This window comes from Agelaius phoeniceus, chromosome 32 (assembly GCF_051311805.1).
Source record: "Agelaius phoeniceus isolate bAgePho1 chromosome 32, bAgePho1.hap1, whole genome shotgun sequence".
Taxonomy (NCBI): Eukaryota; Metazoa; Chordata; class Aves; order Passeriformes; family Icteridae; genus Agelaius; species Agelaius phoeniceus.
Window position 1 is genome coordinate 1210177 of NC_135296.1, and position 26566 is coordinate 1236742.

Sequence of the window (26566 nt, forward strand, 5' to 3'; positions counted from 1 at the left end):
TGCTCGGGCCGCTCCACGTGCGCGGGGTCCGTGAGGCGGCTCCAGAAGCGGCGCAGGCGGGGCTCGAACTCGCGGCAGCGCGGGCAGCGCGCGGAGCCGAAGAGCAGCAGCAGGAGCCGATTGTCCAGGGCCGCGCGCAGCTCCCGCTCCGTGTCCAGGCGCCGCTCGGAGCCGCGGAACTGCAGCGCCCGGCCCGCGAACAGCGCCCACGACATGGCCCGGATTAACCGTAATTAACGGCAATTAACGGCAATTAATGAGGGAATGGGTAATTATGATAATAGGAATGACAGTGAGAATGATTTAAAAAATATTATAATAATAATAGGAATAGGGATAGGGATAGGAGTCAGAGCAGCGCCCGGCCCGCGAACAGCGCCCACGACATGGCCCGGATTAACGGGAATTAATGGCAATTAACGGCAATTAATGAGGGAATGGGTAATTATGATAATAATAATAGGAATGATAATGAAATTGATTTAAAATAGGAATAGGAATGGGGGTCAGAGCAGCGCCCGGCCCGCGAACAGCGCCCACGACATGGCCGGGATTAACGGTAATTAACGGCAATTAACGGCAATTAATGAGGGAAGGGTAATAATAATAATAACAATAACAATAATAATAACAATAACAATAATAATAATAATAGGAATAGGAATGATAATGAAAAGGATTTAAAAAATATTATAATAATAATAGGAATAGGGATAGGGATAGGGGTCAGAGCAGCGCCCGGCCCGCGAACAGCGCCCACGACATGGCGGGAATTAACCGTAATTAACGGCAATTAACGGCAATTAATGAGGGAAGGGTAATAATAATAATAACAATAGCAATAACAATAACAATAATAATAATAATAGGAATAGGAATGATAATGAAAAGGATTTAAAATATATTGGAATAGGAATAGGAATAGGGATAGGAATAGGGGTCAGAACAGCGCCCGGCCCGCGAACAGCGCCCACGACATGGCCCGGATTAACGGTAATTAACGGCAATTAACGGCAATTAATGAGGGGATGGATAATAGGAATAATAGTAGGAATGATAATGAGAATGATTTAAAAAATATTATAATAATAATAGGAATAGGAATAGGAATAGGAGTCAGAGCAGCGCCCAGGGCATGTTGGGAACCGGGTAATTAATGGCAATTAATGAGGGAATGGATAATAATAATAACAGTAATAATAACAATAACAATAACAATAATAATAATAATAATAATAATAATAATAATAATAATAATAATAATAATAATAATAATAATAATAATAGGAATTATAATGAAAAGGATTTTTAAAAATATTGGAATAGGAATAGGGGTCAGAACAGCGCCCAGGACATGGCGGGGAATTAATGGCAATTAACGGCAATTAATGAGGGAATGCATAATAATAATAATAATAATAATAATAATAATAATAATAATAATAATAATAGGAATTATAATGACAATTATTTAAAAAATATTGGAATAGGAATAGGAATAGGAATAGGAACAGGGGTCAGAACAGCGCCCAGGACATGGCGGGGAATTAACGGCAATTAATGGCAATTAATGAGGGAATGGATAATAATAATAATAATAATAATAATAATAATAATAATAATAATAATAATAATAATAATAATAATAATAATAAAAAGGATTTTTAAATATTGGAATAGGAATAGGAATAGGAATAGGGGTCAGAAAAGCGCCCAGGACATGGCGGGGAATTAACGGCAATTAATGAGGGAATGGATAATAATAATAATAATAATAATAATAATAAAAATAATTTAAAATTATTTAAATAGTAATAGGAATAGGAGTCAGAGCAGCGCCCAGGCCATGGCCCGGAATTAACGGTAATTAATGGCAATTAATGAGGGAATGGATAATAATAATAATAATAGGAATAATAATAAAAATGATTAAATAAAAATATTTAAATAATAATAGTAATAGTAGTCATAAGGAAATAGTTGTGGTAATAAAAATCAAAATTGCAAGAATTTAAAATAATAAAATTAAAAAATAGGAATAATAGTGATAGTAATAATAATAAAATTGAAAAATAATAATAGTAGTGATAATAATAAAAATCGCAAGAATTTAAAATAATATTTTTAAAATAATAATAGTAATAGTAATAATAATAGAAATAAAATAATGTTAAATAATTAAAGAATTAGGATAATAATGTTAATAGTAATAATGACAAAGATCACGAGAATTTAAAATAATAAAAATTAATAAATATTATAGTAATAATAGTAATAGCAATAATAATAATAATAAATACAGTAATTTAAAAATAATAATAGTAGTAATAATAATAAAAACGCAATAATTTAAAATAATATTTTAAAAATAATAATAGTAATAGTAATAATAATAGAAATAAAATAATGTTAAATAATTAAAGAATTAAGATAATAATGCTAATAGTAAAAATAGGAATTTATCCCTGAAAAAATAGGAATTTATCCCTGAAAAAATAGGAGTTTATCTCTAAAAAATGGGGGATTTAATCCTTCAAAAATTGAGGGTTAGTCTCTAAAAAATGGGGGATTTATCCCTAAAAATAAAGAGGTTTATCCCGGAAAAAATAGGAATTTATCCCTAAAAAATGGGGGATTTATCCAGAAAAAAAAATAGGAATTTATCCCTAAAAAATGGGGGATTTATCCCGAAAAAAATTAGGAATTTATCCCGAAAAAATAGGAATTTATTCCTAAAAAAATAGGAATCAATCCCTGAAAAAATAGGAATTTATCGCTAAAAAATAGGGGATTTATCCCGAAAAAATAGTAATCTATCCCTAAAAAAGGAGGGGTTTAAAGCCTAAAAAATGGAGACTTTTCCCCTAAAAATTGAAGATTTTATCCCTAAAAAATGGGAATTTATCCCTAAAAAATGGGGATTTTTCCCCTAAAAAATGAAGATTTTATCCCTAAAAAATGGAGATTTTATCCCTGAAAAATTGAAGATTTTATCTCTAAAAATGAAGATTTTATCCCTAAAAAATGGTGATTTTATCCCTAAAAAATGGGGATTTTTTCCTTGAAAATTGAAGATTTTATCCCCTAAAAAATGGTGATTTTATCCCCTAAAAAATGGGGATTTTTCCCCTAAAAATTGAAGATTTTATCCCTAAAAATGGGAATTTATCCCTAAAAAAATGGGGATTTTTCCCCTAAAAAATGGGGATTTTTTCCCCCTAAAAATTGAAGATTTTATCCCTAAAAAATGGGGATTTTTTCCCCCTAAAAATTGAAGATTTTATCCCTAAAAAATGGGAATTTATCCCTAAAAAATGGGGATTTTTCCCCTAAAAAATGGGGATTTTATCCCTAAAAAAATGGGGATTTTTCCCCTAAAAATGGGAATTTTTCCCCTAAAAATGGGAATATTTCCCCTAAAAATGGGGATTTTTCCCCTAAAAATTGAAGATTTTATCCCTAAAAAATGGGGATTTTTTCCCCTAAAAATTGAAGATTTTATCTCTAAAAATGAAGATTTTATCCCTAAAAATTGAAGATTTTATCCCTAAAAAATGGGGATTTTTCCCCTAAAAATTGAAGATTTTATCCCTAAAAAAATGAAGATTTTATCCCTGAAAAATGGGGATTTTTTCCCCCTAAAAATTGAAGATTTTATCCCTAAAAATGGGGATTTTTTCCCCTAAAAATTGAAGATTTTATCCCTAAAAAAACGGAGATTTTTCCCCTAAAAATGGGGATATTTCCCCTAAAAATTGAAGATTTTATCCCTAAAAAATGGTGATTTTATCCCTAAAAAATGGGGATTTTTCCCCTAAAAAATGGGACTTTATCCCTAAAAAAATTGGGATTTTTCCCCTCAAAATGGGAATTTTTCCCTAAAAAAATGGGGATTTATCCCTAAAAAAAAATGGGGATTTTTCCCCTAAAAATTGAAGATTTTATCCCTAAAAATGGGAATTTATCCCTAAAAAAATGGGGATTTTTCCCCTAAAAAATGGGGATTTTTTCCCCCTAAAAATTGAAGATTTTATCCCTAAAAATGGGGATTTTTCCCCCTAAAAAGTGAAGATTTTATCCCTAAAAAATGGAGATTTATCCCTAAAAAATGGGAATTTATCTCTAAAAAAATGGGGATTTTTCCCCTAAAAAATGGGGATTTTTTCCCCCTAAAAATTGAAGATTTTATCCCTAAAAAAATGGGGATTTTTCCCCTAAAAATGGGAATTTTCTCCCTCAAAAGTCGCGGCTGAAAGGAGCCGGAGCTGCCTCCGTGCCCCGCGGCGAGCCGGGATTGGGGCCGAGGGGATTAATTAGGGATTCATTAATTAGGGATTCATTAATTAGGGATTCATTAACGGCGGCACAGGGGGAGGGGCCAGGGCCAACGGGGGGGGAGGGGAAATGGGGGATTTGTACCTAAAAATGGGAATTTTATCCTAAAAAAATGGGGATTTATGACAGAAAATGGGGATTTTATCCTAAAAAATGGGAATTTTTCACAAAAAATGGGGATTTATACCAGAAAATGGGGATTTTATCCTAAAAAATGGGGATTTATACCATAAAAATGCGGATTTATTGCAGAAAAATGGGGATTTATTCCAAAAAAAATGGGGGATTTATCACAAAAAATGGGGATTTAACCCCAGAAAATGGGGATTTATCTCAAAAAATGGGGATTTAGCACAAAAAATGGGGGATTTATCCTAAAAAATGGGGATTTAACACGAAAAATGGGGATTTTATCCTAAGAAATGGGGATTTAACCCAAAAAATTGGGATCTATCCCAGAAAATAGGGAATTTATCCTAAAAAATGGGGATTTATCCTAAAAAATGGGGAATTTATCACAAAAAATGGGGATTTAAACCAGAAAATTGGGGATTTATCCTAAAAAATGGGAATTTATCACAAAAAATGGGGAATTTGTCCCAAAAATTGGGATTTTATTCCAAAAAATGGGGAATTTGTCCCAAAAAATGGGGATTTTATTCCAAAAAATGGGAATTATCCCAGGAAATGGGGGATTTATTGCAGAAAATGGGGATTTATCTCAAAAAATGGGGATTTACCCCAGAAAATGGGGATTTTATCCTAAAAAATGGGGATTTATGACAGAAAATGGGAATTTAACCGGAAAAATGGGGATTTAACCGGAAAAATGGGGATTTAACTCAAAAAATGGGGATTTTATCCCAAAAAAATGGGGATTTTATCCCAAAAAATGGGGATTTAACCCCAGGAAATGGGGATTTTATCCTAAAAAACGGATGAAACCGCCCTAAAAATGGGATTGAAAACCCCAAAAATTTGGTGAAAACCCCAAAAAAATGGGTGAAAACCCCCCGAAAATTGGGTGAAAACCACAAAAATGGGATTGAAAACCCCAAAAATGGGATGGAAACCCCAAACAATGGGATTGGAAACCCCAAAAATTTGGATGGAAAGCCCAAAAATGGGATTGAAAACCCCCAAAAATTGGATGGAAACCCCAAAAAATGGGATTGAAAACCCCAAAAATTTGGGTGAAAACCCCAAAAATAGGATTGAAAACTCCCAAAATTTGGATGGAAACCCCAAAAATGGGATGAAACCCCCCCAAAAATGGATGGAAACCCCAAAAATTTGGTGAAAACCCCAAAAAAATGGGTGAAAACCCCCCGGAAATTGGGTGAAAACCCCAAAAAATGGGTGAAAACCCCAAAATAAAAGGATTTTTTAAAGGGTGGAGCCTCCCGGGGTCGTCTCCGGTCGCGGATTTGGGATTTGGGATTTGGGATTTGGGATTTGGGATTTGGGGAAATCCGATTAACGGCGCGGGGGGGGAGGGGCGGCGCGGTGGGGGAGGGGCCCCCGAGGCCCTGGGGGGGGGGCCGGGATTTTGGGGTTTTGGGGTTTTTGGGTTTGGGGTCCCGGGATTTTGGGGTTTTGGGTTGGGGGTCCTGGGATTTTGGGGATCCCGGGATTTTGGGGGATTTTGGTTTTGGGGTCCCGGGGTTTTGGGGTTTTTGGGTCCCGGGGTTTTGGGGTTTTGGTTTGGGGGTCCCGGGATTTTGGGGGTCCCGCGATTTTGGGGTTTTTTATTTGGGGGTCCTGGGGTTTTGGGGTTTTGGTTTGGGGGTCCCGGGGTTTTGGGTTTTTTATTTGGGGGTCCCGGGATTTTGGGGTTTTGGGTTGGGGGTCCGGGATTTTGGGGAGTTTGGGTTTAGGGGTCCCGGGATTTGGGGTTTGGGTTTGGGGGTCCCGGGATTTTGGGGTTTGGGTTTGGGAGTCCCGGGATTTTGGGGTTTTGGTTTGGGGTCCCGGGATTTGGGGGGCTCCCGGGATTTGGGGGTTTTGGGGTTTGGGGGTCCCGGGGTTTTGGGGGGTTTTGGGTTGGGGGTCCCGGGGTTTTGGGGTTTTGGTTTGGGGTTCCCGGGATTTTGGGGTTTTGGGTTTGGGGGTCCCGGGATTTTGGGGTTTTTGGTTTGGGGGTCCCGGGATTTTGGGTGTTCCGGGATTTTCGGAGATTTTAGGTTGGGGGTCCCGGGATTTTGGGGTTTCGGTTTGGGGGGTCCCGGGATTTGGGGTTTTGAATTGGGGGTCCCGGGATTTGGGGTTTTGATTTGGTGGTCCCGGGATTTTGGGGTTTTGGGTTTGGGAGTCCCGGGATTTTGGGGTTTTGGTTTGGGGGTCCCGGGATTTTGGGGTTTGGGTTTGGGGGTCCCGAGATTTTTGGGTTTTTGGGGTTTTGGGGTCCCGGAATTTTGGGGTTTTGGTTTAGGGGTCCCGGGATTTTGGGATTTGGGTTTGGGGGTCCCGGGGTTTTGGGGTTTTGGGATTTTGGGGTTTGGGGGTCCCGGGATTTTGGGGGGTTTGGGTTTGCGGTCCCGGGATTTTGGGGTTTTGGGGTTTTGGGGGTCCCGGGATTTTGGGATTTGGGTTTGGGGTCCCGGGATTTTGGGGTTTTGGGTTTGGGGGTCCCGGGATTTTGGGGGGTTTTGGGTTTCGGGGTCCCGGGATTTTGGGGGTTTCGGTTTGGGGGTTCCCGAGTTTTTGGGTTTTTGCTTTGGGGGACCAAAATCCCCCAGATGTCCCCAAAATCCCTTATCAATCAAAGTGATAAGCCAATCGAAACGCGGTATCTGTGCCTCTTCTTATTGGCCCACTGGCCTGTCAATCAAGAGTTCCAACCAATCACAGTGCTGAGGGGGTGGGACACTCCATCTTGAAGGCCAGCACTTCCGCGTTTGGGCGGTGCTCGCTTCCGATTGGTCCGCACGTGTGTCAATCAGCAGCATCTACCAATCGCAACGCGGCTCGGCTTAGGGGCGGGAAATGTAGGGATGGCAATGGCGACCGGGCTGCGTGTGTCACCTCAGTGTCCCCAAATGTCCCCAAATGTCCCTTCAGTGTCCCCAAATGTCACCCGAATGTTCCCCGTGTCCCCTCAGTGTTCCGAAATGTCCCCTCAGTGTCACCAAATGTCACCCGATGTCACCAAACGCCCTCTCCGTGTTCCCTCAATGTCACCTCAGTGTCCCCTCAGTGTGAGGGCGCACTGAGGGGACACTGAGGGGACACTGAGGGGACACTGAGGGAGCATTTGGTGACCCAGGGGACAGGAGGTGACACTGAGGGGACATTTGGTGACACTTGGTGACATTTGGTGACAGGAGGTGGCCGGGTCTGGCCGGGGCCGATAGCGCCCGGCTCTTCCTGTGGGGCCCTGGGGACATCCGGGGACAGGGGCGGGGCTGGGGACACTGTGGGGACACTGTGGGGACACCGTGGGGACAGTGCCACCCCCCCTTGGGGACAGGGACAGCCAGGGCTTGGGGACATTCTGGGGACACCCTGGGGACAGGGACAGGGGCTCGGGGACACTGTGGGGACAGGGACAGGGGCTTGGGGACATTCTGGGGACACTCTGGGGACATCCTGGGGACAGGGACAGGGGCTCGGGGACACCTTGGGGACAGGGACCCTGTGACACAGCAATGGGGACACCTTGGGGACAGGGCCACCCTGGGCTTGGGGACACCCCGGTGACAGGGACACCCTTGGGGACACCCCGGGGACAGGGACACCCAGGTGACAGGGACACCATGGTGACCACCCTGGGGACATCCCAGCCTTGGGGACACCACCCTGGGGGACACCTTGGTGACAGGGACACCCCCTTGGTTTGGGGACATCCTGGTGGCAGGGACACCACGGTGACAGTGACACCCCTGGGGACACCCTTGGGGACACCCTGGGCTTGGTGACAGCACCCAAGGGACACCACGGTGACAGTGACACCCTGGGGACATCCTTGGGGACACCCTGGGCTTGGTGACAGCACCCAAGGGACACCACGGTGACAGGGACACCCTTGGGGTGGTGACAGGGACACCCTGGGGACATCCTTGGGGACACCTCGGTGACATTTGGTGCCACCCCGGCCGAGCCCAGGTTGGGGACAGTGCCCTGGTGCCACCTCCATTGGGACAGGGAGGGAGGGGACACCGAGGCCACCACAGGGAGGGGACACTGAGGCCACCACAGGGAGGGGACACCGAGGCCACATCCTGTCCCCCCCCTTGTCCCCTGCGGGCGTTATCAGCAGGGACAGGGCTGGGGACGTTGGGGACACGGTTGGGGACACAGTTGGGGACGTTGGGGACATTGGGGACAATGTACGGGAACGTGGAGACAGCGCTGGACACAGCCTGGGCAGCCGGGGAAGGTACGGCCACTGATGTCCCCAGTGTCACCCCAGTGTCACCTCAGTGTCCCCAATGTCACCTCAGTGTCACCTCAGTGTCACCTCCGTGTCCTCGATGTCACCTCCCCTCTCCTGTCCTTGATGTCATCTTCTGTCCTCAGTGTCACCTCCCCATCCTCGATGTCACCTCCCCTGTCCCATCCCCAGTGTCACCTCCCTGTCCCCAATGTCACCTCAGTGTCCCCGGTGTCACCTCAATGTCACCTCCCTGTCCTCAGTGTCACCTCCCTGTCCTGTCTCCAATGTCACCTCCCCGTCCTGTCCCCGGTGTCACCTCAGTGTCACCTCCCCATCCTTGGTGTCACCTCCATGTCCCCAGTGTCACCTTAATGTCACCTCCCCATCATTGGTGTCACCTCAGTGTCACCTGCCTGTCCTGTCCCCAATGTCATCTTCTGTCCCCAGTGTCACCTCCCCTGTCCTGTCCCCGGTGTCACCTCAGTGTCACCTCCCCATCCTTGGTGTCACCTCAATGTCCTCGATGTCACCTTAATGTCACCTCCCCATCCTGTCCCTGGTGTCACCTCAGTGTCACCTCCCTGTTCTTGGTGTCATCTCCCTGTCCGCAATGTCACCTCAGTGTCACCTCCATGTCCCCGGTGTCACCTCAGTGTCACCTCCCTGTCCTTGGTGTCACCTTAATGTCACCTTCCCATCATTGGTGTCACCTCCCTGTCCCCGATGTCACCTCAGTGTCACCTCCATGTCCTCAATGTCACCTCCCTGTCCTGTCCCCAATGTCATCTTCTGTCCCCAATGTCACCTCAGTGTCACCTCCCCATCCTCAGTGTCACCTCAATGTCCCCAATGTCACCTCAGTGTCACCTCCCTGGTCCTGTCCTGTCCTTGGTGTCACCTCAGTGTCACCTCCCTGTCCTGTCCCCAATGTCACCTCAGTGTCCTTGGTGTCACTTCAATGTCACTTCCCTGTCCTCAGTGTCACCTCCCTGTCCCCGGTGTCACCTCCCTGTCCTCGATGTCACCTCCCCTGTCCTGTCCCCAGTGTCACTTCAGTGTCACCTCCCCATCCTCGATGTCACCTTGATGTCACCTCCCCATCATTGGTGTCACCTCAATGTCCTTGGTGTCACCTCAGTGTCACCTCCCCATCCTCAGTGTCACCTCCCCCGTCCTGTCCCCAATGTCACATCAGTGTCACCTCCATGTCCTCGATGTCACCTCCCCATTATCTTCTGTCCCCAGTGTCACCTCCCCATCATTGGTGTCACCTCCCCTGTCCTGTCCCCGATGTCACCCCAATGTCCCCGGTGTCACCTCAACGTCACCTCCCTGTCCCAGGTGACCAAAAGGTGTCCCCAGGGTGGGTGGTGGCACCTGGCAGCTGTCCCCAACCCCTGGGGGTGTCCCCAGGTGCCACCAGGGCTGTCCCCAACCCTTTTAGGTGGCCCCAAGTGCCACCAGAGGTGTCCCCAGGGATGTCCCCAACCCTTTTAGATGTCCCCAAAGATGTCCCCAAGTGCCACCAGAGCTGTCCCCAACCCCTTTAAGATGTCCCCAAAGATGTCCCCAACCCGTTTAGATGTCCCCAGTGCTGTCCCCAAGTGCCACCAGAGGTGTCCCCAACCCCTCCAGATGTCCCCAAGGATGTCCCCAACCCCCTTAGATGTCCCCAACCGTGTCCCCAACCGTGTCCCCAGGTGCCACCACAGCTGTCCCCAAACCCCTTTAGAGGTCCCCAGAAATGTCCCCAACCCCTTTGGATGTCCCCAAGTGTGACCAGAGCTGTCCCCAACCCCTTGAGATGTCCCCAAGGATGTCCCCAACCCTTCCAGATGTCCCCAAATGTGTCCCCAAGTGCCACCAGAGCTCTCCCCAACCCCTTTAGATGTCCCCAGACCTGTCCCCAACCCCTTTAGATGTCCCCAAACCTGTCCCCAACCCTTTTAAATGTCCCCAAGTGCCACCAGCTCTGTCCCCAACCCCTTTGGATGTCCCCAAGGATGTCCCCAACGCCTCCAGATGTCCCCAAACCCATCCCCAACCTGTTTAGATGTCCCCAAGTGCCACCAGAGGTGTCCCCAAACCCCTTGAGATGTCCCCAGAACTGTGCCCAACCCCTTCCAGATGTCCCCAGGGATGTCCCCAACCCCTTTAGATGTCCCCAGACCTGTCCCCAAGTGCCACCAGAGGTGCCCCAACCCCTTGAGATGTCCCCAAGTGCCACCACAGGTGTCCACAACCCCTTTAGGTGTCCCTAGAACTGTCCCCAAGTGCCATCAGAGGTGTCCCCAACCCCTCCAGGTGTCCCCAACCCCTTGAGATGTCCTCAAATGTGTCCCCAGGTGCCACCAGTGCTGTCCCCAACCCCTTTGGATGTCCCCAAGTGCCACCCTCACTGTCCCCTCTGTCCCCCCAGGCTGTTCCCAACACCTCCAGATGTCCCCAAATGTGTCCCCAAATGTGTCCCCAAGTGCCACCAGAGGTGTCCCCAACCCCTTTAGATGTCCCCAGCGCTGTCCCCAAGTGCCATCCTCACTGTCCCCTCCCTGTCCCCTGTGTTCCCCTCAGGCTGTCCCCAAACCCCTTTGGATGTCCCCAGACCTGTCCCCAACCCCTTTAGATGTCCCCAGACCTGTCCCCAACTCCTTGAGATGTCCCCAAGTGGCACCAGAGCTGTCCACAGGTGTCCCCAACCCCTTTAGATGTCCCCAAGTGCCACCCTCCCTGTCCCCTGTGTCCCCCCCAGGCTGTCCCCAAACCCCTTTAGGTGTCCCCAGAAATGTCCTCAACCCCCTTACGTGTCCCCAAGTGCCATCAGAGCTGTCCCCAACACCTCCAGATGTCCCCAAATGTGTCCCCAACCCCTTTAGATGTCCCCAAGTGCCACCACAGCTGTCCCCAACCCCTGTAGATGTCCCCAGACCTGTCCCCAAGTGCCATCAGAGGTGTCCCCAACCCCTCCAGGTGTCCCCAACCCCTTGAGATGTCCCCAAATGTGTCCCCAGGTGCCACCAGAGGTGTCCCCAACCCCTTTAGATGTCCCCAAGTGCCACCCTCACTGTCCCCTGTGTCCCCCCAGGCTGTTCCCAACACCTCCAGATGTCCCCAAATGTGTCCCCAAATGTGTCCCCAAGTGCCACAAGAGGTGTCCCCAACCCCTTTGAATGTCCCCAGCGCTGTCCCCAAGTGCCATCCTCACTGTCCCCTCCCTGTCCCATGTGTTCCCCTCAGGCTGTCCCCAACCCCTTTAGATGTCCCCAGCGCTGTCCCCAAGTGCCACCAGTGCTGTCCCCAACCCCTTGAGATGTCCCCAAACCCCTTGAGATGTCCCCAAAGATGTCCCCAACCCTTTTAGATGTCCCCAGAACTGTCCCCAGCCCCTCCAAATGTCCCCAAACCTGTCCCCAACCCCTCCAGATGTCCCCAAATGTGTCCCCAAGTGCCACCCTCACTGTCCCCTCCCTGTCCTCTGTGTCCCCTCCCTGTCCCCTGTGTCCCCTCCCTGTCCCCTCCCTGTCCCCTCCCTGTCCCCTGTGTCCCCTCCCTGTCCCCTCCCTGTCCCCTCATTGTCCCCTCCCTGTCCCCTCCCTGTCCCCTGTGTCCCCTCGCTGTCCCCTCCCTGTCCCCTCCGTGTCCCCCCAGGCCGGCCCCGCCCCCCCCCCGACGAGGACCCCTACGAGCCCCTGGACCCCTCCCCCACCGCGGGGCCGCCCCCCAAGGCGCGCCCCTCCCCCACCCCGAGGGTGACACCGAGGGTGACACCGAGGGTGACACCGAGGGTGGCCCTGGTGGCCCTGGTGGCCCTGGTGGCCCTGGCGGTGACGCTGCTGCTGCTGCTGGGGACGCTCGGGGCGCGGCGCAGTGAGTGCGGGGATTTGGGGGAAATTTGGGGATTTTTGGGAATTTTTTGGGAATTTTTGGGGATTTTTTGGGGATTTTTTAAATTTTTTTGGGGATTTTTTGGGGAATTTTTAGGATTTTTTTGAGGATTTTTTTAGAATTTTTTAGGGAAATTTTGGGATTTTTTTTGGGATTTTTTTGGGAGATTTTTTGGGGATTTTTTAGGATTTTTTGGAGATTTTTTTTTAATTTTTTGGGGATTTTTTGGATTTTTTTGGGGATTTTTTTTTGAAATTTTGGGGATATTTTTGGGGATTTTTTTGGGATTTTTGGGGATTTTTGGGGATTTTTTTTAGAATTTTTTAGGGAAATTTTGGGGTTTTTTGGGGATTTTTGGGGATTTTTTTGGGATTTTTTAGGATTTTTTGGGGATTTTTTTTAGAATTTTTCAGGGAATTTTGGGATTTTTTGGGGGATTTTTTGAGGATTTTTTGAGGATTTTTTTAGAATTTTTAGGGAATTTTTGGGATTTTTTTGGGATTTTTTTAGGATTTTTTTTTAGAATTTTTGGGGGATTTTTTGGATTTTTTTTTTGGGATTTTTGGGGATTTTTTTGGGATTTTTTGGGGATTTTTTTAGAATTTTTTGGGGCAAATTTGGGATTTTTTGGGATTTTTTTTGAATTTTTTTGGAATTTTTTAGGATAATTTTGGGATTTTTTGGGGGGGATTTTTGGGGATTTTTTTTTTGGAATTTTTAGAGATTTTTTTTTATTTTTTGGGAATTTTTTGGGGGGGATTTTTGGGGCTCTTTTAGGATTCTTTGGGGTTTTTTTCCCCTGGTGGCCCTGGTGGCCCTGGCGGTGACGCTGCTGCTGCTGCTGGGGACGCTCGGGGCGCGGCGCAGTGAGTGCGGGGATTTGGGAAATTTTGGGATTTTTGGGAATTTTTTTGGGAATTTTTGGGATTTTTTGGGGATTTTTTGGGGGATTTTTTAGGATTTTTTGGGGATTTTTTAGGGATTTTTTTTTGGAAATTTTGGGGATTTTTTTTAGGATTTTTTGGGGAATTTTGAGGAATTTTTGGGGTTTTTTTTGGGGGGATTTTTTTTAGAATTTTTTGGGGCAAATTTGGGATTTTTTGTGAATTTTTTTGAATTTTTTGGGGGATTTTTTGGGGGACTTTGGTGAGTTCTTGGGAATTTTGGGGGATTTTTTGGGGGTTTTGGGGCCATTTTGGGGGCGGATTTTTGGGGGAATTTTTGGGGGAATTTTGGGGGTTTTGGGGCCGTTTTGGGAGGGATTTTGGGGGAATTTTTGGGGGAATTTTGGGGGGTTTGGGGCCATTTTGGGGGCGGATTTTTGGGGGAATTTTGGGGGAATTTTGGAGGGTTTGGGGCCATTTTGGGAGGGATTTTTGGGGGAATTTTTGGGGGTTTTGGGAGGGATTTTTGGGGGGATTTTGGGGAAATTTTGGGGGTTTTGGGAGGGATTTTTGGGGGGGATTTCGCGTCTGTTCTGGGGTTGTTTTTGGGGCAATCTGGGGGGAATTTGGGGACATTTTGGGGTTTGGGGCAATGTCCCCAAATGTCCCCTGGGTGTCCCCTGGGTGTCCCCTGGGTGTCCCCGCAGTCTCAGCCCTGGAGGCCGCCCTGGAGGCCGAGAAGGCGAAGGAGCTGCCACCAATGGCGGGTTGGTGTCACCTGTGTCACCTGTGTCACCTGTGTCATTGTCACCTGTGTCATTGTCACCTGTGCCAGTGTCACCTGTGCCAGTGTCACCTGTGTCACCTGTGTCACCTGTGTCACCTGTGTCACCTGTGTCACCTGTGTCATTGTCACCTGTGCCACCTGTCCTGTGTCACCTGTGCTTTGTCACCTGTGTCACCTGTGCCAGTGTCACCTGTGCCAGTGTCACCTGTGTCACCTGTGTCACCTGTGTCACCTGTGTCATTGTCACCTGTGCCACCTGTGTCACCTGTCCTGTGTCACCTGTGTCACCTGTGTCACCTGTGCCATTGTCACCTGTGTCACCTGTGCCATTGTCACCTGTGTCATTGTCACCTGTCCCTGTGTCACCTGTGTCACCTGTCCCATTGTCACCTGTCCTGTGTCACCTGTTCCATTGTCACCTGTGCTTTGTCACCTGTGCCATTGTCACCTGTGCCTGTGCCTGTGTCACCTGTCCTGTGTCACCTGTCCCTGTCCCAGTGTCACCTGTGCCTGTGCCAGTGTCACCTGTGTCTGTGTCACCTGTCCCAATGTCACCTGTGCCAGTGTCACCTGTGTCACCTGTGTCTGTGTCACCTGTGCCATTGTCACCTGTCCTGTGTCACCTGTCCTGTGTCACCTGTGCCAATGTCACCTGTGCCATTGTCACCTGTGTCACCTGTCCTGTGTCACCTGTGTCATTGTCACCTGTGTCACCTGTGCCATTGTCACCTGTCCTGTGTCACCTGTGCCAGTGTCACCTGTCCCTGTGTCACCTGTGCTTTGTCACCTGTGCCTGTCCCATTGTCACCTGTCCTGTGTTACCTGCGCCTGTGTCACCTGTGTCTGTGTCACCTGTCCCAGTGTCACCTGTGCCTGTGTCACCTGTGCCTGTGTCACCTGTCCCGGTGTCACCTGTCCTATTGTCACCTGTCACCTGTCACCTGTCCCATTGTCACCTCTCCCAATGTCACCTGTGCATTGTCACCTGCCACCTCCCAGTGCCACCTGTCCCTTGTCACCTGTCCCTGGGTGTCACCTGTCCGTGTCTCCTGTCACTCGTCCCCTGCACTTGTCACCTCCCTGTCCCCAGTGTCCCCACCTGTCCCCAGTGCCACCTCCCTGTCCTGTCCCCAGTGCCACCTCCCTGTCATCAATGTCCCCACCTGTCCCTGTGTCCCCACCTGTCCCCAGTGTCCCCACCTGTCCCCAGTGCCACCTCCCTGTCCTGTCCCCAGTGTCCCCTCCCTTCATTGTCCCCCCCCTGCTCTGCACCGAGCCCTGTGCCCAATCCTGGTGGCCCCTGGGCAGCTCCCGGTGGCCACCACCGTGTCCCCAACCCCTCCCGTGTCCCTGTCCCCTCAGTGTCCCCTCAGTGTCCCCTCAGTGTCCCCTCAGTGTCCAGTTCTTCCTGCTCTACACCAAGCCCCAAATCCTGGTGGCCACCGGATATCTCCCAGTGACCACCACATGCCCCCGTGTCCCCTCAGTGTCCCCGTGTCCCCTCAGTGTCCCCGTGTCCCCTCAGTGTCCAGCTCCTTGTTCTACATTGCCCAAATCCTGGTGGCCACCACGTGTCCCCTCCTTGTCCCCGTGTCCCCACAGCGTCCACCTCCTTCCTGCTCTACAACTCCTGGTGGCCACCACCATGTCCCCAACCCCTCCTGTGTCCCTGTCCCCTCATTGTCCCCTCAGTGTCCCCTCAGTGTCCCCCTGTCCCCTCAGTGTCCAGCTCCTTATTCTATATTGCCCAAATCCTGGTGGCCACCACGTGTCCCCCTGTCCCCTCATTGTCCCCATGTCCCCACAGTGGCTCTCAGTGGCCACTGCCCAACTCCTGGTGGCCACCACCATGTCCCCAACCCCTCCCGTGTCCCTGTCCCCTCACTGTCCCCCTGTCCCCTCAGTGTCCAGCTCCTTGTTCTACATTGGCCAAATCCTGGTGGCCCCTGCCCAAATCCTGGTGACCACCACATGTCCCCGTGTCCCCTCATTGTCCCCGTGTCCCCTCATTGTCCCCGTGTGCCCTCATTGTCCCCGTGTCCCCTCACTGTCCCCGTGTCCCCACAGCCTCCACCTCCTTCCTGCTCTACAACTCCTGGTGGCCACCACCATGTCCCCAATCCCTCCTGTGTCCCTGTCCCCTCAGTGTCCCCTCAGTGTCCCCTCAGTGTCCCCTCATTGTGCCCCTGTCCCCTCATTGTCCCCCTGTCCCCTCATTGTCCAGCTCCTTGTTCTACACTGGCCAAATCCTGGTGGCCCCTGCCCAAATCCTGGTGGCCACCACCATGTCCCCAACCTCTCCCATGTCCCCAACCCCTCCTTGTCCCCGTGTCCCCTCAGTGTCCCCTCATTGTCCCCATGTCCCCACAGCCTCCACCTCCTTCCTGCTCTACAACCAGCACCACTCCGGCTGCGTGGTTCCCTCGGGCCAGTGGCTCTCGCTGTCCCCCTGCTCCCCGTCCTCTCCATCCCAACTCTTCCAGTGGCTTCCCGGGGGCCTCCTGCGCCACGCGGCCTCCGGGCTCTGCGCCGGTGCCACCCGCGAGGCTCCGGCGGCGCTGGTGGGGCTGCGGCCGTGCCGGGAGGAGTCGAGGCTGCAGCGCTGGGGCTGCGCCCGGGGGGCTCTGCTGGGCCTGGCCGGGACCTCCCTGCACTTCAACTTCGGCCACGAGCGCCACAAGCGCGTGGTGCTCTACGGGGGCACCGGCAACTGGAGCCGCTGGCTGGCGCACGGCTCCGACCGCGACGTCTGCTCCAGGGCCTGTGAGTCCCTTTGCCACAAATTTCACAGATTTTCCCAAGTTTTCCCAAGTTTTACCCAAGTTTTCCCAAGTTTTCCTAATTTTTTCCCAAGTTTTCCCAATTTTTTCCCAGTATTTTTCTTAATTATCCCAATTTTCTCCCAAATTTCCCCCAATGTTTGTTCAAACTTTCCCCAGTTCTCTCCCCAATTTCCCCCCAATTTTCCCCAATTTTCCCAAAATATTTCCCCAAATTTTCCCCAATTTTCGCAAAATATTTCCCCAAATTTTCCCCAAGTTTCCCAAAATATTTTCCCAAATTTCCCCCAAATTTCCCAAAGTATTCCCCAATATTTCCAAAGTTTTCCGCAATTTTCCCAAGTTTTTCCCAATTTTTGCCCAGTATTTTTCTTAATTTCCCCCAATTTTTCCCCCAATTTTTCCCCCAATATTTTCCCAATTTCCCCCATATTTTCTGTGATTTCCCCAATTTTTCTGCGATTTCCCCAATTTTTCTGGATTTTCCCAATTTTCCCCAATTTTTTCAGATTTTTCACAATTTTCCCCCCAGTTTTCCCCAATTTTCCAGATTTTCTGCAAGTTTCCCAAATTTTCCCAGGATTTCCCAAGATTTCCCAAAATTTCACCAGGTTTTCCCCCAGTTTTTCCTGAATTTTTGGGAAAATTTGGGAAAAGGGACCTGGAGCCGCTGGCTGGCGCACGGCTCCGACCGCGACGTCTGCTCCAGGGCCTGTGAGTCCCTTTGCCCAAAATTTCCACAAATTTTCAGAAATTTTCCCAAGTTTTCCTAAGTTTTTCCCAAGTTTTCCTAAATTTTTCCAAGTTTTCCCAAGTTTTTCCCAAGTTTTTCTTAATTTTTCCCAAATTTTTCCCAAATTTCCCCCAATGTTTGTTCAAACTTTCCCCAGTTTTCTCCCCCCAAATTTCCCCCAAGTTTTGTTCAAACTTTCCCCAATTTTCTCCCAAATTTCCCCAATTTCCCCAAATTTTTGCAAAATATTTTCCCCAATTTTCCCCAAATATTTCCCCAAATATTTCCCCAAATTTCCCCCAACTCTTCCCCAGAATATTTTCCCAAATTTTCCCCAAGTTTCCCAAAGTATTCCCCAATATTTCCAAAGTTTTCCGCAATTTTCCCAGATTTTCCCAATTTTCTCCCAAATTTTCCCAAAATATTTTCCCCAATTTTCGTAAAATATTTTCCCCAATTTTCCCAAAATATTTCCCCAAATTTCCCCAAATTTTCCCCAATTTTTCCCAATTTCCCCAATTTTTTCCCATTTCCCAGTTTTCCCCAATTTCCCTCAATTTTTGCAAAATATTTTCCCAAAATTTCCCCAAATTTCCCAAAGTATTCCCCAACATTTCCAAAGTTTTCCCAATTTTCCCAGATTTTCCCAAATTTTTGCAGATTTTTTCCCAAATATTTTCCCAATTTTTTCCAAATTTTCCCAAATCTTTTGGGATTTTCCCAATCCTGACCCCAAATCTTTTGGGATTTTCCCCATTTGACCCCAAATCTTTGGGATTTTCCCCATTTTTACCCCAAATCTTTGGGATTTTCCCAATCCCGACCCCAAATTTTTCCAGATTTTTCCCATTTTGACCCCAAAATCTTTGGGATTTTTCCCCAAATCTTTTGGGATTTTCCCCATTTCGACCCCAAATTTTTCCAGATTTTTCCCATTTTGACCCCAAAATCTTTGGGATTTTTCCCCAAATCTTTTGGGGATTTTCCCAATCCCAACCCCAAATCTTTGGGATTTCCCCCAGTCCTGACCCCAAATTTTTCCAGATTTTTCCCCATTTTTACCCCAAATCTTTGGGATTTTCCCCATTCCAACCCCAAATCTTTGGAATTTCCCCATCTTGACCCCAAATATTTGGGATTTTCCCCAAATCTTTTGGGATTTTCCCCTTTCCGACCCCAAAATCTTTGGGATTTTCCCCCAATCCTGACCCCAAATTTTTCCAGATTTTCCCCATTTTGACCCCAAATCTTTGGGATTTTCCCCAAATCTTTTGGGATTTTCCCCATTCTGACCCAAAATTTTTGGGATTTTCCGCATTCCGACCCCAAATTTGGGGTTTTTCCCCCCAGATTTCCTGCCCTGCTCGCGGGGTTGGGTTTTTTTCCGCCGTTCCTGTTATTTCTTCTCCGCCTTCGCCGCCTCCTGGGACAATTCCAGAACTTTCTGCTGGGCCCTGGGCGCGCGCCTGCTCGAGGTCGACGATGAGGAGGAGAAGGTGAGGCCCCGGAAACCAGAAATCCCCCCAAAAAAATCCCCAAAAAATAAAAAAAATCGCCCAAAAAATCGCCCAAAATTAAAAAAAAAAAGCGTCCAAAAAATCCCCCCCCCAAAATAAAAAAAATCCCAAAAACATCCCCCAAAATCCCCAAAAAATAAAAAAAATCGCCCCAAAAATCGCCCAAAAATCCCCAAAAAATCCTAAAAAAATCCCCCAAAATAAAAAAAAAAAATCGCCCCAAAAATCGCCCAAAAAATCCCCAAAAAATCCCCAAAAAAATCCCCCAAAATTAAAAAAAATCGCCCAAAAATCCCCCCAAAAATCGCCCCAAAAATCCCAAAAAATAAAAAAAAATCCCCAAAAAATCCCCAAAAAGTCCCCAAAAAAATCCCTTAAAAAATCCCCCCCAAAAAAAAAAAATCCCCCAAAATCCCCCAAAAAGTCCCCCAAAAAATCCCCAAAAAATAAAAAAAAATCCCCAAAAAATCCCCCCCAAAAATCCCCAAAATTAAAAAAATCGCCCAAAAAAATCCCCAAAAAAATCCCCCAAAAAATAAAAAAAAATCCCCCAAAATCCCCCAAAATCCCCCAAAAATCGCCCAAAAAATCCCCCCAGAAATAAAAAAAAATCCCAAAAAAATCCCCCAAAATCCCCCAAAAAATAAAACAAATCGCCCAAAAAATCGCCCCAAAAAATCCCCCCAAAATCCCCAAAATTAAAAAAAAAATCGCCCAAAAAATCCCCCCAAAAATCCCCCGAAATAAAAAAAATCGCCCAAAAATTCCCCCCAAAAAATAAAAAAAATCCCAAAAAAATCCCCCAGAAAATAAAAAAAAAATCCCCCAAAAATTCCCCCCCAAAAATTCCCCAAAGATAAAAAAAATCGCCCAAAAAATCCCCCCCAAAAAATAAAAAAAATCCCAAAAAAATCCCCCAAAAAATCGCCCCCAAAAATCCCCAAAATTAAAAAAAAAATCGCCCAAAAAATCCCCCAAAAATCCCCCAAAAATAAAAATAATCGTCCAAAAATCGCCCAAAAAATCCCCCAAAAATCCCCCCCAAAAATCCCCAAAAATAAAAAAAAAATCGCCCAAAAATCCCAAAAAATAAAAAAAAAATCCCAAATTTCCCCTAAATCCTGGAAATATCAAAAATCCCGAAAATCCCCAAAAAATCCCCCAAAAAAACCTCAAAAAATCCCCCCAAAAATCCCCAAAAAATCCCATAAATATCAAAAATTCCGTACTGGTCCTTATTGGTTTATACTGGTCCAAACTGGTCTGCACTGGTTTCTACTGGTCCCTACTGGTTTATCCCAGTGCATACTGGTCCATACTGGTTTGTACTGGTCTATAATGGTCTGTACTGGTTTGTACTGGTTTATACTGGTCCATACCAGATTATACTGGTCCGTACCAGTCCATACTGGTTTATACTGGTCTATAGCTGTCCGGACTGGTCCCTACTGGTCTGTACTGGTCCATACTGGTTTATACTGGCCCATACTGGTCCCTACTGGTCTGCACTGGTCCGTACTGGTCCATACCGGTCTGTACCAGCCCATACTGGTTTATACTGGTCTGTACCGGTCCATACTGGTCCGTGCCGGTCCATACTGGTCTATAATGGTCTGTACTGGTTTATCCCAGTCCATACTGGTTTATCCCAGTCCATACTGGTTTATCCCAGTCCATACTGGTCCACACTGGTTTCTACTGGTCCGTAGTGGTTTATCCCAGTCCATACTGGTCCGTACTGCTCCATACTGGTTTATACTGGCCTGTACCGGTCCATACTGGTCCATACCAGTCTGTACTGGTCCATACTGGCCCATACTAGTCCGTGCCAGTCCATACTGGTTTATACTGGTTTATACCGGTCTGTACTGGTCCATACTGGTTTATACTGGTCTGTACTGGTTTATCCCAGTCCATACTGGTCTGTACTGGCCTATACTGGTCCCTACTGGCCTATACTGGTTTATCCCAGTCCGTACTGGTTTATACTGGTCCCTACTGGTCCGTACTGGCCCATACTGGTCCGTACCGGTCTGTACTGGTCCATACTGGTTTATACTGGTCCCTACTGGTCTATACTGGTTTATACTGGTCCATCCCAGTCCATACTGGTCCACACTGGCCCATACTGGTCCGTACCGGTTTATACTGGTCCCTACTGGTCCCTACTGGTCCGTGCTGGTCCCTACTGGTCTATCCCAGTCCATACTGGTCTATACTGGTCCGTACCGGTCCCTACTGGTTTATACTGGTGCATACTGGTCTGTACTGGTCCCTACTGGTCCGTACCGGTCTATACTGGTCCATACTGGTCCCTACTGGTCCGTTCTGGTTCCAGGCCCTGGTGCAGGCCCAGCTCCGGGGCCCCTCCTGGCTCGGGATCCGCGACAGCGACAGCGAAGGGACCTGGACCCGGGGGGACGGCACCGCCCTGGGGACGCAGGACAGGTTTGGGGACATTTGTGGGGTTTTTATGGGGTTTTGGGGTCATTTATGGGATCGTTTATGGGATTTTTATGGGGGTTTTGGGGTTCATTAATGGGGGTTTTTATGGGGTTTATGGGACCTGGACCCGGGGGGACGGCACCGCCCTGGGGACACAGGACAGGTTTGGGGACATTTATGGGGTTTTGGGGTCTTTTATGGGATTTTGGGGTCTTTTATGGGATTATTTACGGGGGTTTTGGGGTCATTTATGGGGGTTTTTGGGGTCATTTATGGGACCTGGACCCGGGGGGACGGCACCGCCCTGGGGACACCTGAGAGGTTTGGGGTCATTTATGGGGTTTTGGGGTCATTTATGGGATTATTTATGGGGTTTTTATGGGATTTATGGGGTCATTGATGGGGGTTTCTGGGATCATTTATGGGACCTGGACCCGGGGGGATGGCACCGCCCTGGGGACACCCGAGAGGTTTGGGGACATTTGTGGGATCATTTATGGGGTTTTGGGGACATTTATGGGATCATTTATGGGGTTTTTGGGATTATTTATGGTGGTTTTGGGACCATTTATGGGGTCATTTATGGGGGTTTTGGGGTCATTTATGGGGTCATTTATGGGGTTTTGGGGTTATTTATGGGATTTATGGGACCTGGACCCACGGGGACGGCACCGCCCTGGGGACACAGGACAGGTTTGGGGACATTTGTGGGGTTTTGGGGTCATTTATGGGATTTTGGGGTCATTTATGGGGGTTTGGGGTCATTTATGGGACCTGGACCCGGGGGGACGGCACCGCCCTGGGGACACCTGACAGGTCTGGGGACATTTATGGGGGCTTTGGGGTCATTTATGGGATTATTTATGGTGGTTTTGGGGTCATTTATGGGGCTTTGGGGACATTTGTGGGGTTTTGGGGTCATTTATGGGATTTTTATGGGGTTTTTATAGGATTTATGGGGTCATTTATGGGGGTTTTGGGGTCATTTATGGGATTTATGGGACCTGGACCCAGGGGGGACGGCACCGCCCTGGGGACACCTGAGAGGTTTGGGGACATTTGTGGGATTATTTATAGGGTTTTTATGGGGTTTTGGGGTCATTTATGGGATTTATGGGACCTGGACCCAGGGGGGACGGCACCGCCCTGGGGACACCCGACAGGTCTGGGGACATTTATGGGGTCATTTATGGGGTTTTTGGGATCATTTATGGGGTTTTGGGGTCATTTATGGGGTCATTTGTGGGGTTTTGGGGTCATTTATGGGGTTTTGGGGACATTTATGGGGTTTTTATGGGATTTATGGGGTCATTTATGGGGATTTTTGGGGTCATTTATGGGATTTATGGGACCTGGACCCGGGGGGACGGCACCGCCCTGGGGACACCCGACAGGTCTGGGGACATTTATGGGATTATTTATGGGGTTTTGGGGTCATTTGTGGGGTCATTTATGGGGTTTTGGGGTCATTTATGGGGTTTTGGGGTCATTTGTGGGGTTTTGGGGTCATTTATGGGATTATTTATGGGGTTTTTATGGGATTTATGGGGTCATTTATGGTGGTTTTGGGGTCATTTATGGGACCTGGACCCGGGGGGACGGCACCGCCCTGGGGACACCCGACAGGTCTGGGGACATTTATGGGGTCATTTATGGGGTTTTGGGATCATTTATGGGGTTTTGGGGTTATTTGTGGGGATTTGGGGTCATTTATGGGATTTTTATGGGGTTTTTATGGGATTTATGGGGTCATTTATGGGACCTGGACCCGGGGGGACGGCACCGCCCTGGGGACACCCGACAGGTCTGGGGACATTTATGGGGTTTTTATGGGGTTTTGGGGTCATTTATGGGGTTTTGGGGTCATTTATGGGACCTGGACCCGGGGGGACGGCACCGCCCGGGGGACACCCAACAGGTCTGGGGACATTTATGGGGTCATTTATGGGGTTTTTGGGGTTATTTATGGGGGTTTGGGGTAATTTATGGGATTTTTATGGGATTTCGGGGGTAATTTTGGGATAATTTATGGGGTTTTTATGGGGTTTTGGGGTCATTTATGGGGTTTATGGGACCTGGACCCAGGGGGACGGCACCGCCCTGGGGACACAGGACAGGTTTGGGGACATTTGTGGGGTCATTTATGGGGTTTTGGGGTCATTTATGGGGTTTATGGGACATTTATGGGATTTATGGGACCTGGAATCGCAGGGACGGCACCGCCCTGGGGACACCTGAGAGGTTTGGGGACATTTATGGGGTCATTTATGGGGTTTTGGGGTCATTTATGGGGTTTTGGAATTTTTATGGGATTTTTGGGACCATTTATGGGGCCATTTATGGGGGTTTTGGGGTCATTCATGGAATTTTTATGAGGTTTTTGGGGTCATTGATGGGATCATTTATGGGGTTTTGGGACTTTTATGGGATTTGTGGGGCCATTTATGGGGGTTTTGGGATAATTTATGGGATTTTTATGGGGGTTTTTGGAGTCATTTATGGGGTTATTTATAGGATTATTTATGGGGGTTTTGGGGTAAATAATGGGATTTTTATGGGATTTTTATGGGGTTTTTGGGGTCATTTATGGGATTATTTACGGGGGTTTTGGGGTCATTTTTGTGGGATTGTTTATGGGATTTTTGGGGTAATTTATGGGATTATTTATGGGGGTTTTGGGGTCATTCATGGAGTTTTTATGAGGTTTTTGGAGTCATTTATGGGATTTTTATGGGGGCTTTGGGGTCCTTTATAGGATTATTTATAAGGTTTTGGGATTGTTGTGGGATTTTTGGGGCCATTTATGGGGCTTTTGGGGTGATTTTTGGGATTTTTATGGGGTTTTGGGGTCATTCATGGGATCATTTATGGAATTTTGGGATTTTTATGGAATTTGTGGGGCCATTTATGGTATCATTTATGGGGGTTTTGGGGTAATTTATGGGATTTTTGGGATAATTTATGGGATTTTAATGTGGTTTTGGGGTCATTTATGGGATTGTTGAGATTTATGGGGTTTTTGGGGTCATTTATGGGATTTATGGGGCCTGGACCCACGGGGATGGCACCACCTTGGGGACACCCGACAGGTCTGGGGAAACTTGTGGGGTTTTGGGGTCATTTATGGGATTTTGGGATTTTTATGGGATTTTTGGCGTCATTTTTGGGGCCATTTATGGGGGTTTTGGGGTCATTTATGGCATTTTTTGGGGTAAGTTACGGGATTTTTATGGCGTTGTTGGGGTCATTTATGGGATTTTTACGGGTTTGTTTTTTTTTTACAGGATTTTTGGGATTTGGGCGGGATTTGGTGAAGATTTTTGGGATTTGGTGAAGATTTTTGGGTGGTTTTTGGGATTTGGGTGGGATTTTTGGGGTTTTGGGGATTTGGGTGGGATTTGGTGAAGATTTTTGGGATTTGGGTGGGATTTGGTGAAGATTTTGGGGATTTTTGGGATTTGGGGAACATTTTTGGGGTTTTTGGGATTCGGGTGGGATTTGGTGAAGATTTTTGGGGTTTTTGGGATTTGGTGAAGATTTTGGGGATTTTTGGGATTTGGGGAAGATTTTTGGGATTTTTGGGATTTGGGTGGGATTTGGTGAAGATTTTTGGGGGTTTTTGGGATTTGGTGAAGATTTTTGGGATTTTTGGGATTTGGGTGGGATTTGATGAAGATTTTTGGGTGGTTTTCGGGATTTGGGTGGGATTTGGTGAAGATTTTGGGGATTTTTGGGATTTGGGGAAGATTTTTGGGGTTTTTGGGATTTGGGTGGGATTTTTGGGGTTTTTGGGATTTGGGTAGAATTTGGTGAAGATTTTTGGGATTTGGGTGGGATTTAGTGAAGATTTTTGAGATTTGGGGAAGATTTTTGGGGTTTTTGGGATTTGGGTGGGATTTGGTGAAGATTTTTGGGGATTTTCAGGAGATTTTTGTCTGCCATTTTCGCCTCATTTCCGGCGGGATTTTTTTGGGGGGGATTTTTTTGGGATTTTCCTGATCCTGATCCCATTTTTTTGTTTCCTTTTCGGGGTCAGTTTTTGGCACCAGGGCGAGCCCAACGGGGGCAGCCTGGAAAACTGCGCGGCCGTGGGGCCCGACGGGCTCTGGGCCGATTATCCCTGCGGGACCGCCCTGACCTGGGTGTGCGAGGGGCCCTCCTGACCCCAAAATCCCCGGAATTCACCCCAAAATCCCCGGGAATTCACCCCAAAAATCCCTGGGAATTCAGCCCAAAAATCCCTGGGAATTCACACCAAAAATCCCCAGGAATTCACCCCAAAATTCCCTGGAATTAGGGAAAAAAAAATAACAATAAACTCACTGGGATCATACTGGGATTGAACTGGGATTGAACTGGGAGGGACTGGGGTCATTCCTGTGGGACCCCCCCGACCCCAAAATCCCCGGAATTCACCCCAAAAATCCCCGGGAAGTCACCCCAAAATCCCCGGAATTAAGGAAAAAAAAATACCAATAAACTCATGTGTGTACAGGGATCATACTGGGATTGAACTGGGATCGAACTGGGATTGGACTGGGATTGAACTGGGAGGGACTGGGGTCATTCCTGCGGGACCCTCCTGACCCCAAAATCCCCGGAATTCACCCCAAAATCCTGGGAATTCACCCCAAAAATCCCCGGGAATTCACCCCAAAATCCCCGGGAATTCACCCCAAAAATCGCCGGGGAATTCACCCCAAAAATCCCCCGGAATTCACCCCAAAAATCCCCCGGAATTCACCCCAAAATCCCCGGAAATTCACCCCAAAAATCCCCGGGAATTCACCCCAAAATCCCCAGGAATTCACCCCAAAAATCCCCGGAA

At 47.8% G+C, this 26566-nt stretch overlaps 1 protein-coding gene across 1 annotated transcript; it reads left to right on the forward strand.

The window, feature by feature from the left end:
• LOC143696286 (macrophage mannose receptor 1-like) lies at positions 1–26175 on the forward strand. The gene is made up of 7 exons (XM_077192281.1): positions 1–229; positions 12356–12574; positions 14184–14243; positions 16634–17026; positions 19127–19272; positions 21632–21741; positions 25775–26175. The coding sequence occupies exons 1-7, from the start codon at positions 214–216 to the stop codon at positions 25899–25901; spliced, it is 1071 nt and encodes a 356-aa protein (XP_077048396.1). The 5' UTR covers positions 1–213; the 3' UTR covers positions 25902–26175.
• Positions 26176–26566: the final 391 nt, after the last annotated feature.

Coding starts and splice junctions, on each gene's coding strand:
- LOC143696286 (XM_077192281.1), top strand. Junction 17,027..19,126: donor CGACGTCTGCTCCAGGGCCT/GTGAGTCCCTTT, acceptor TTTTCCCCCCAG/ATTTCCTGCCCTGCTCGCGG. Junction 19,273..21,631: donor TCGACGATGAGGAGGAGAAG/GTGAGGCCCCGG, acceptor TTCTGGTTCCAG/GCCCTGGTGCAGGCCCAGCT.